This window comes from Cavia porcellus, unplaced genomic scaffold, assembly GCF_034190915.1.
Source record: "Cavia porcellus strain 051 isolate PalLab524CR breed Dunkin Hartley unplaced genomic scaffold, mCavPor4.1 scaffold_7, whole genome shotgun sequence".
Classification (NCBI taxonomy): domain Eukaryota; kingdom Metazoa; phylum Chordata; class Mammalia; order Rodentia; family Caviidae; genus Cavia; species Cavia porcellus.
Window position 1 is genome coordinate 96,083,308 of NW_026947490.1, and position 12,091 is coordinate 96,095,398.

At 43.0% G+C, this 12,091-nt stretch overlaps 1 protein-coding gene across 1 annotated transcript in view; it reads right to left on the reverse strand.

The window, feature by feature from the left end:
• Positions 1-4,788: 4,788 nt before the first annotated feature.
• Positions 4,789-12,091, reverse strand: part of Ostm1 (osteoclastogenesis associated transmembrane protein 1) — a 33,666-nt gene continuing 26,363 nt past the window's right edge. Inside the window, exons 4-6 of the mRNA XM_003466033.5 lie at positions 11,808-11,975; positions 10,595-10,760; positions 4,789-7,197 (exon numbers count right to left, since the gene is read on the reverse strand). Coding sequence (XP_003466081.1) covers positions 7,142-7,197; positions 10,595-10,760; positions 11,808-11,975 — 390 coding nt within the window. The 3' untranslated portion in view covers positions 4,789-7,141. The remainder of the gene's footprint in view (positions 7,198-10,594; positions 10,761-11,807; positions 11,976-12,091) is intronic.

Genomic DNA, 12,091 nt, shown 5'->3' on the forward strand with positions numbered 1-12,091 from the left:
GGAGAGGGGTGGAGCATAAAGAGCCGCAAAGGTTTGCTCTGCTCCAAAGTTGGGTTTGAAGTGGGAGGAAATGCGTTTTCCTCTAGCTCTTTTACAGTTTCCCTCCTGTCTGCTGAAACACTAAGGGGTTTGTTAGTTTATTCTTGAAAGGTCGTGGCACACAGTCTGCGCTTAATGCTCACCGAATGAATAAAGCAGCGAATGGATGGGGAATCTGCTGGCATCATGTGGAGGTCACTGGTCCCCGGAATATGCTCCCTAGAAGAGAAGGCGTGGGCAGGACAGGGCTCTTGCTGTACACTGCCAGAGCTGCCCCGCACTCCAGACCCTTCCAGGCAAAGTCACAACAGGCCAAGGGACACGAGGGACCCCCCTTTAGCAGAAGCACACGGGCCATGCATTTCTCAGGCCCTGACTCCTGAGAGCTTGCAGACTAACCAGAGACAGCATTAGCTCCCACAGAACAATGATGCGAATCACGCAAATCAACAAATAATCAGCCTTAAGTGATGTAGGGAGAAGTATAATTATAATTAGAGCTCAAAGGAAAGAGAGACGTGAAGCTGGAACAGTCCAAAAAGCTCCACCGAAGAAGTAGGATTTGACCTTGACGCAGAGAAGACGTCATGCTCGTTCACGTGAGGGAAACGCCGCAGGTTAATTTTCTGGACCCCGCTCCCATCCCGGGCATCACAGTGCTATTTTCCAGCTGCATGCCTGAGCCTCTTTTCAATTTGCCTGCCACGGCCTGATGGCAGGCGAGATTTCCATCACCCTGCGAGCAGAGGGGCTTCACAGAGCAGTGCAGTGAGTGCTGATGAGGCCCACAGGCTCGATGCCAGGCTGTGACCCAGATGCACGAATTTGCTGCTTCAATGTTCCATCAGGAGAGTCCGCTGGGGAGCTCTAATCCTAAGCGAAACCATCTTGATTACAAAGGAAGCAATGACAACACCGGATCGTTTAACTGCTGACCTTCCAGTGAAACGCACAGCGGCATTAACGTTCTCCGCCGTAACGCCGGGTGTAAGCAGTTAATCTGATTTCAGCTGAATGGCACATAAGCAGGCGGTGTGTGGGATTACTGAAGGGAAAGAGAGTTAAGCCAGTTATGGTGTCCCGGGATGTTTTCCCACTGTCGCCTTCACTGGTGTTTTTCAAAGGTCTGCTCCATCACTCAGGATCTAGGGCGCTAGCGTTGGGGCAGTGACCCACGAGGCCGGCCCTGGCCCAGCCTGGAAGCTGTGGGTTTCACTGGACAGTCCTGGAATGTAAGGGGTGCATCTCGGGGCTGTATTTATACCCCTTACTGTGAACTCTATGCACAGCCAAACCTTTTTTCAGGGCCGAAACATCCCTTTACATGGGCCTGCTACAGACACCTTACAGCCTCGCGTGACGTGGCTCAGGGATAATTCTGCCATCTGTCCCCAGAGACACAGTATTCCTAAACCATTCCCTGAACTGCTGGGGTGAAAGGAGAATCTGGGGTGACAGCACACACCCAGCACTCTGGAAGGCTGAGGCAGGAGTGTAAAATGTTCAAGCCCAACCTGGGCAATTTAGTGATATGGTGAGACCTATTTCAAAATATCAACTGAAACTGCCTGGTGATGTAGCTCAGGACAAAGGGTCTCGGTTCAACCTCCAGTTCTCCTTACCACAACAGAAGAAAAACTGCAAGACATCATGGGACCATGGGAGGAGTGAACTGGAGGAGGCAGAATGTATCTTCAGCAGGACATGATGGAAAATACCCGAGTCCCAGCACTCTGGGAGGCTGAGGCAGGAGGATTAAAAAAGTTCAAGCCGTTTGGGAAATGTATTGATTTAGCAGGACCAGCAAACTCAGTGACTTAAAAAGGGCCTGCGATGTAGCTCAGTGGTAATGCTCTGGGTTCAAGCCCCAGGAATGGGCTAAAACAACAGAAGAGAATGTGCCTTCAACTCAACTTAAATGCAACAAAAGCTTCTACCAGTGCCCATCTGACTGTCAGTCTGCTTTCAGGAACTAAGCTTCACAAAGTAATTAAGATTTCTTCAAGCACTGTGAGAGACTAAGAGAGGAGGACTACAAGTTCTCAGGCATCTCAGCTATTCAGGAAAAAAAAATATGAAATATATATTATATATATTTCATGTATTATATGTAAAATTTTTTAAAAAGGACCAAAAGTATAGCTCAGTATAAAGGTCACAGGTTCAGGGGTGGGGGGTTTAGCTCAGCAGCATAAGCACCTGCCTTGCAAGCAGGGGGTCGTGAGTTCGATCCCCGGTACCGATTAAAAAAAAAAAAAAGTCACAGGTTCAAGCACTACTATAAAAAGACTTCCTTTTGGAAAATTTGTATCCATTTGTACTATCAGAAGTGATTATTTTCTTTTCACACCAGATGCTACAGATACTACAGTTTCTGTGCCTGCCAACTCATTCAGTGCAACATAGTTTCATTATGTAGCGATCATTTTAAAAAACATTTGTGGTTAATAGTTAATTGTACACTATTCATAGCTCCACTTTTTTACTTTTATACTGCTCCGTCTTTTTTACTTCTCTGCTTTTCTCTCACTGACTTCTCTGTGCGATATTTACTTACCTCTAATTTTATCCTTTAAATTTTATGTTATATTAATCTTAAGCAGACTATAAGATGATTGGCTGGCTCTTTGATTATTCATTTTTAACAGATAATGGAAATATTTTGATTCCTGCAGCAGCATCCTAGGGAAACGGCTCCGATGGGAAGTGAGCCTCAGAGTAGACAGTTTTGTAGATGGAAGCTCAGGTGAAACAGAACAAGAACGTCAGATGTGTAGGAATCCTATTTATCCCAAGGCCGCGGTCTTGTGGTTGTACCATATCAGGGTTCCAACAAGGTGACACCTGCTGGCTAAGGAGCTAATGGACACCTCTGTTACACAAATGTCTTAGTACCTGAATTCCTGAACTTTAACTTGTTCAAGATACACTGACACTGTTGAAATGAGTCCACAAATACTGTATTTGGAATTTCTGCCTCCATTTTTTTTTTTGAGAAAGGGTTTTATTAATAGTTCAGGCTGGCCTTAAACTCACTACGTAGCCCAGGCTGGCCTTGAACTCGTGGCAATCCTCCTGCCTTGACCTCCCCAAGTGCTGGGAGTACCAGCTTGTGCCACCGTGTCTCTCTTGCCTCCGTATTTTTAACTGGTGTTTACTGTTTCCTTTCTGTGCCATGTCCATCAAGTCTGGTTGGAAAAGTGTGCTGTCTTCAACCCTCTCTGCCTCCCTCTCTTCCTGCTTATACTTAACTATTCACTTATATTGGGATTTAAATCGACCATTTTGCCATTTGTTGTGTTCTACGTTATCATTTCCTTTTCTTGATTTATCTATAGATAATTCCTTCATTTCACTTTGTAATTATACCCTCTTTTACTTTTAGTAGTTACCTTAACAATTTCAACATGAATCCTCATCTTCAGTGTTACTGGGACTTCTGATCTTCACAAATAGCACAATGGCCATTCAACATTTTGACTCCAAGAATCCTGTGATGGTTAATTTTAGGTGTCATCTGGCTGGGCCACAGTCATTGCTTGGTACTGCTAACTGAGATACTGGGTTGGAGCAAAGACTATGACCTGCACGGACAGAGTTAAGCCTGCCAGACAGCACAAGGTCAGCAGAGCTTCAGTGCTGTGGCCAATGCGGGTCCTGAGGTTCCTGGGCTAAGGACCCAAGAGGATGAGAAAAATAAAGAAAAGACAAAGCTGGGGTCAGTGGTGCCCTTCTCCTGAGGGGAGGAAAGGAACTGCTCACCCCTGGAGCACCTTGATTTATACACTGGGCAGGGTGAGGTGAGTCTCAGCGCCTCAGCCAGCACCCCTTGCCTGGCAGGCCTGGGCCCTGCCTTCTTGGTGCTGGGCCACCTTGTTTACATGGCTTGTTTTGGTCTCTCTGTTTTTTCTGGGCTTGCTTTAGCCACACACGGGATCAACCTGCAGCTTCAATGGCGCCCTGCATGTTAGCCCTTCCTGTAATCTCACTCCTCAAAGCTTCTCCAGCAGACACACAACCTACTTATCACACGGTGAACCCAACTCCCTCCTTCTCAGGGGGCCAGTTACAACACGGGCCTGAGGGAACCCTTCCCCTGAAAAGAAAAAAAACAGGAAGGAAGGAAAGAGGCATGTTGATGATCTCCGCTGTCTACTACAGGCCAGACTTACCCAAACTCTGCCCCTTCCCATCAGATCGCACCGCGGGATCCTCACACACATTGCAGGACTTTGGAGTGGAGGGAGCAGAAATTCAGCATGCAGACTCCGCCCGCTCACCTGCTTTATCCTCTTGCTCCTGCTTACCCCACCGCAGGGACTAGTTTTCCAGTGCTATGGGAGAAAAGCCGTGAGACACAGCGTGTGCATGCCACGGGGCAGAGGTTGGATTTTGACTTGTAAGGTCCCTGGGCTGTACCCAGGGCGGCCTGGAGAGGGCAGCCAAAATACAGCGAGGATTTCCAAACAGCCAAGCTCAAGTTCTGTGTATCTCAGCTCGTATTAGATGCCTGGCAACAGCACTTCAAATGGAAGCAGAAAGTGATGTACTAAGAGGAGAGAATGCAAACACAAGTCCCTCTGGTGCCCTCGGAAGCACAGGCAGCTTTTGCTGTCTCTGATGACACCCAGGACAAAGGCCAGAACCCCGGCTCAGGGTTCTACGACCAGATGATCTCGAAGCTTCTGCTAGTTCAAGAAATATAGATAGTTGGGACACTGTTCTTCTCATCTAAAACTCTTACACAGGTCAGCAATGATACTTTTATTCTCAAAAGCCAACGCTACTGAGGTGTAGTCTTTGACAGGAAGATACACCTAACTACAGCATCCTTCCCAGAAAACATTTCACTTTACAAAGAATATGTTACAGTAAAAAGTACAGTTCATCCATGAAACTGGTCCCAATGGGAGTAACATTTACTAACTAAACTGAGGTGTTATTTGTTGACTGAAAGAGTTACACTTTAAAATGTCTGATGTTATTTTTATTTCCCAAACAACAAAAGATAAATAATACAAGAATACATTTTATTTGCAGTAAAATCTTAAGAAGATGAAAATGTATGTTATGTTACATCTGAAGTTTTCAAAAACTATTTAAAAATCCATGTATCATTCCAATTTCTTTAAGTTCCTTTAAAGTATCAAAAAAACTTAAGATATTTTTGTGCAATACAGGCATGATGTGTTTCAGAGTTCAAAACTACGCAAATAATTTTTGATACAACTACAAAATGAAACAGATTTTGTACAGCACTTAATACTTTTTTTTTTTTTTTTTTTTTGTCTTTTTGCTTTTTATCGGTACCAGGGATCGAACTCACAACCGCCTGCTTGCAAGGCAGGCGCTTATGCCGCTGAGCTAAATCCCCAGCCCCAATACTTATTTTTGAAATCGACTACTGCTGATGCAGCTTCTGCAAAGCAATGACCCCCCCAGAAAACAGTAGACTGTCTTTTCCTTTTTAAAGTGCTTATTAGTTTTATCGTCAAAAGCAATGATTCTTGCAAACATAATATTGAAAGGTGCTCAAGTCACTACGCTGACTGAAACACATTTTCTGACTTTTCAGTGTAAACTGGTTTTATCTGCATTAATGAAGACTGCTTTCAATGACTCTCAACCACATGCGTCGAAGCACGACAGCCCAGCAGCAGCAACAGCGGCGGCAAAATGACCCGCAGTGATTTAAGCGGATCACAGCAGATCGGAGAGCTGTCACAGTTTTAGAATGATCCAGATACCCACGGCGAGCCTTCTCCTTCACTCTGCACATACAATCAACATACAACAAAACCCCAAACACACCCGAGTTTCTGTAGCATTTTACAGTCTACAAAGAGGTTCAAATTGTCTTGTATTTAACCAAACTACACAGAGGACAAAGGAGACTTCATGTCCTCACCATTTAAAACAAAGCCTGATTCTGCCATGAAAGCAAGGAGTGAGCGAATCCCTTAATGCTAAAACCTTGAGGAACGAAACTGTGAGCAATTCGGAAGCAGCCCTGGCCTAAAGGCTGACCCATGGGTCCTGCACCGGAACTGAAGGTTTCTGAGCGGGACGCTGTGGCTCACTTCAGCCATGTGGGTTTCGCCTGCCTTCAGAACTGAGCAGAGCAAGCAGTGCCTTAGCCTGACTGCTGCCTGTGGGATCCCAGCACTCACACCCCTAACACGCACCCCTGGGCGTCAGCTCTATTTTCTGACCCTTAAACTTGTTACTTCCTCCTTTCCCCCAAAATCTCTATGTATCCCAAGAGCAACTGTTCATTAAAAAACCACAACTGAAATACAGTTTGATATTACATTTGATTCAAAGTAATAATAAATTATAAATTGCCAAATAATTTAATGTATTTCACAATGCAAATCCCTAGTTTAAAAAAAAAAAAATATCTTGCCCTGAATATAACAAAGCAGTCCGGTGAGTTTAAATTGCTTATGAAATAAAGGCAAAAATAAAATGTAAAATACTATTTACAAAAGTCAAGTAAGAAACCAGTTACCATAAATCTTTTTACAAAGATAAATGTAATGTGGTTTATCACTCCTAAAAATCGTTAAGGATGCTTACAATTAGTAGTTTCAGAAACAACGTTAAGGAAACTAGACACTGAGTTACATATGACACATTAAATATATTCATAACAGTAACACGCAGCAGGGAGTAATTTAAGCCAGTCTTTGGATCTGCTATCTTTAGCAAATATATTTCTTTTTCAAAGACTGTGCTATAACATTAATTTTTAAATGTTAGTCCTCAAAAACCTTTTTACTTGAGGTATTTATGCAAATGAGACAAAAGAAGTCTCAAGTACTAATAATATGTCTACAAAATAAGGATTTTCCTTGTGTCTTTTGTTGTTGTAACAAATACCCTTCAAAACAGACAATTATGTTTGGAAATTAACAAATCCAATTCTTTAAAGAAAAGGGTGGAAAGAAACAAAAGTTGAAAATTCTCATTGAAACGTATATCTGCTTCCTCGAGTTTCTCAGCACTTGACTTGTCCGATCGGCTTCTCTTCGTTGTGACTGAGCTGTGTCGTCCACCGCTTATCCGGATGATACGATGTTGAGTCCCTATTTTGTAGGTTTCAGTTTGAATTTTCTTGAATGTTTGCAAAACTGGTACTAGACTTCAGACGTTTGGCTGGATGAGACAAAAGTATTACATTTTAAATGTAATTCTCTAACCAACATTATTTAATATTCCTATAAAACTATAGTATTTGTCTACTTTTTGAATCTGATAGATCCAATTTTGCGAGGGGAGGTTGAGACAGGGTCTTTCTTTGAGGTATAGGCTCACTTTGAACTCACTATGTAGTCCCAGCTGGCCTCAAGCTTGCAATCCTCCTGCTTCAGCCTCCCAAATGCTGGGATTATAGACATGCATGTGCGCCACCCTGCTTGGCTTGAATAGATCTGATCTTACAAGAAACACAACGTAGGCTTTTTTTCTCTACTAACCTAAAAAAAAAAAATCACTTTGAAACTACATATGATGATTTTGTTATAAGCAGTACAAATAAAACAAGCATCAGGTATCTTCTTAAACATCACAATCTTAAATATGTATTGTTGCCTAGAAAATAAAAGTATTAAAACCAGGCATGGTGGTACACACCTGTGATCCCAGTACTAGGGAAGCTGAGGCAGGAAGATCATTGGAAATTCGAGACAAGCCTGGGCTACAAAGTGAGCTCAAAGCCAGCCTGAATTTCATAGCGAGACGCTGTCTCAAAAAGACCAAGAAAAAAAAAGTACTATAAAGCATAATAATAAAATTACATATTTAGTGATAGGCCCTGCATTCAATCCTGCTACCAAAAAAAAAAAAAAAAAGGAGGGAGGAGAAAAAGACAAAAAAATACATATATTTAAAATTCCAAGCTAGAATCTAATCCAAATTCTTCTTAGAAGAATTCAGGGACTGGGGATTTAGCTCAGCAGCATAAGCGCCTGCTTTGCAAGTGCAGTCATGAGTTCGATCCTTGGTACCAATTAAAAAAAAAAAAAAGGAATTCAGTGAGGGCGGAGAATTTAGCCAGTGGCATAAGCACCTGTCCAGAAAGCATGAGGTCATGAGTTCGATGCCCGGTACCAAAAAAACAAAAACAAAAAGAATTCAGTGAAAACTTCCTCAACCTGATAAAAGGTACCTACAAAGATTCTACAGCAGTCCCCATGCTTAATTCTGAAAGCCTAAAACATCTTCCACCAAGATCTTGCACAAGACAAGCAAACTTGGTCTTCTTCAACATCATGACACAGTTCAGTGAATGAAACATGACAAGAAAGCAAACTGCCTCTATTTTCAGTTGAAAAGAAATTCAGGGGCTGAGACCACAGCTTGGGAGCAGAGTGCACGCTTAGCACGTGTGAGGCCCTGAGCCTAACTGCCAGCACCACACACATACAAAACTTAATTGACGAAAATGAGGTATGTGTTACACACACACACACATAACGGCCATTAATGAAATAGGGTACAGTTTTGATTATGGTGTTAATGGGATTAAGTCCTTCGGATTAATAGAAGAAGTCACGAGGACCTGGCCGGGCAGCACATTTTGTACCATGTTTTGATTGGGCAACTAGGACTCTCCCGCCTTCAGAAGTTCGTAATGCTGGATTAACTTTAAGGCTGTAAATAGAAAGACCTGCAGCACGTTCCAGGTTCCTGTACTGATTTTAAACTCTGCAGGCAGTTCTGATGCACAGCCAGGGGTGACAATGACTGCTTTAGTTTCTACCAGGGTCTCCCTGACCACCACTGCACCTGCGAAATGACAACACGACTTTCTGAATCAGTGTTTTGCTTCAACCTAAACTAACGGGCAAATTTGACCTAAAAAATGACCTAAACAAGCAGTCTACGTTTTAATCCCTCAGTGGACTGAGGAGCCAAAGTAATCAGTAGTTTGATTCTTTTTGGTTGGTTTTCTATTTATTTAAAATTACTAGATATGGTCTAGCTTCTAATATCAAATTACTTAATAAACTCACCAGTTATATATACTTAAAATTCCTTACCGCTCTGATCTCTATCTAACTAATCCCTACATCCTTTAAAATCCCACCCCTGGGACCACATAACGGTGAATTCCAAAACCCTTCCAGGGTCCCCTGTGTGGCCTAACCACACCGTGTGTCGCTCTACTACAGGCCTATGCTAGGCAAGCACCCCACCTCCCCGTGAGGTGCCAGGCCCCTCCTATCTCCTCACCTTTTATGAACTGTGCTTCTGTGAAACATTAATAGGTGTTACATGCAAGTTCTACTCTCCAGTTCTGAGACGTGCAACCCCAGGGTCTTTATCTTATATCCTTATACCTTATGAAGCTCACGAAAAGACATGGTATGCAGTATTTCTCGATCTTCTCTGATTCATAATTTTTGCATAAAGAATTTCATAGTACTAGTATTTCGAGAAACACTAACATTAAATACAGTACAATGTTTCATTCAACTTTCTAGATGTTGGTGATATAAAGGTGAACAACATAAAATTCTTGTCTTGATAAAATTCTTGTTTTGGAACTTAAAGGATTTAACTTACACTAGGTTAGCAATTAATGTTATTAAACATACCTAAGAATGAAGGGAAGGGTGTATTCTTGGACTGACGGAAGGCTAAAAGGTCCCTGAACAAGCGACCTTGACCCCGAGACCCACGTGACCAGGAGGTGGGGGGGGGAATTGGGCGGGGCTTCGGGAGGGGGCGGAGTCCGGGAGGACCGGAGAGAAAGCCAGCTGCCTACAGCAGCGCCAGCAATGGACCGAGGCTGGGCCGTGCACAGTGCACAGCCGGAAGGGCCACTCCGCAGGAGTACCGACTGCCCTAGGTACAGCAGGAGCGCAGGAAGGGTTCCACGTGGGAGAGGGGCGTGGTGACACCTGTGTTTAACAAGACTCATGGCCAGGCACAGCGGCACAGGTCTGTAATCTCAGAGCTCAGAAAGCTGGGATGGCAAGATAAGCCCAGCCCATATAACTCAGCAATTCAGCAAGACACCGTTTCAAAATACAAAACCAAAAATGGCTGGGGGTGTAGTTCAGTGTCAAGGACCTGGATTCAACTCCCAGTACCAAGAAAAAATAGCAAACGGCATGCTGGCTGTAGTAGCTTAGAGCCCTCACATCTCCACCTGCTACTGCCATGCCCCGACCACAGTGCCCTGATACTACTCTTCCGTTGCTGCCAACCTTATTCAAGGCACAAGCTAGACTTAATCCAATTCAGTTAATCATCAGAAAGACATTGTCTTTGATTTTTAGTTATTATCTATTCTTACACAATTCTCACATTTCTTCCATAAATAAGCATAACTGTAAAGCAGAGAATCATTTTAGGCTAATATACTTTGCATTCTTTCTCTACATATATACTACATACACGTATTAAAATAGATCTAAGGGGCTGGGGATTAAGCTCAGTGGCATAAGCGCCTGCCTTGGAAGCAGGTGGTCATGAGTTCGATACCGGGTACCGATAAAAAAAAAAAAAAGAAATAAAATAGATCTAAATAGATAAGACAACTTACGTAAGATGAGTTTACGTTTCTTTTGCTCCGAGTGAAGAAAGCTACTAAGGTAGAAGACCACTGGGAGGAAGAGGATGAACACAGAAACAGCGATCACAGGCACCGTGTCACTGCACGGGACTGAACAGTTGAAGGTGCGACTCCAAAGTTTTCGAGTAATGTTCATCTGGAACAATAACAACAAATGCTATTACTTTATTTTGTATTTAACTGGACTTCAATTTCTTGTAATATTTTGCTAATGTCTAAACAGGTACTCAGACTTAAACTAAATACTCAGCCCTAAAATATACTGAATGTTGAGGACAATTTCTTTTGCCAGGGAAACATACTGATTTATAATTAGTCATTGTTTGCATTTATTTATTTTTTTGTTTGTTTCCATTTAAATGCTCACTAGAGTACAACAGAATGTCAGCCACTAGATAGCTTTCAGAAAACTTACAGCAGTAGGAATGCAGCTGATTCTGTTTGCCTGCTTAAAAATTATTATTTACAGAGAGCCTACTACAAACTAAACACTATTCTAGGCAACAGGAACACAGCAGTAAAAACCAAAACCCAGGGTAGAGCCAAGATAAGAGCTTTTTACCATCCTGAATGTTCCTGGTCCACTCCCGATTCTGAGACAATTCACATTCATTATTTTCAACTTTTAATCTTATCAATTTGATACCTAATTCTCAACTTTGAGCCAACAATTTGTTTCCTCTAACCCCTCAAGGCTCAGGCATCATATCGCCTAAAAAGGCATGACTGCCATCTAGTGGTGCCCATGTAAAGGCCGGCTACCACAGGGTGAAAAGGTTTTTGCTGACCAATTAATCATATTTACTAAGAACTCAGTCATTACCTTATATACTGAGTGATGAACCACAAAAAAATGATAAACACTGTCAGACTGTAGTAGATATAAAGAAATAATGTAACAGGAAGTGACTGAATAGATTTTGAACAACATAGTAAGACCTGCAAACTCTTTTAACAAATATACAAGAAACTGAAATGTAAACATGTAGCAAGGCCCACGCCTTATGAAATGCCTGATTTTCATTTTAGTCTGCTAGATCAGAATATTCTAAAACCTTACTATTTTATAACTACTCTTAATTATTTCTAACCGCAAACACCACACGCAGTATCTCAAAGAGATGGCCCTGAGGGCACGTTCAACAGCACTGAACTGCGCGGCCGCCAGAGGAAAAGCACTTACTGCGTCTTCCACGTCGATGCATAAGTGCGTCCCGGGCTCAGCCTTGTTCTCAAGGTCATTCAGTTTCTGCATCTGACCGTACAGACTGCTTAGGTTTTTGTAGTTCTCGCGGCAGCTTCTGCAGACCTCTGAGTAATTTTTTGGCGGCAGCAGACCGTGTGCAGCCCCCTGGGATGACACAGACGATGTAAGATCCAACGTGAACACTACACACACGGCCCTGTCACCACACTGCCACATCCGGCCTCCGGGGCAGTAGCCACACGGGGGCTCGGCTGCTGGGC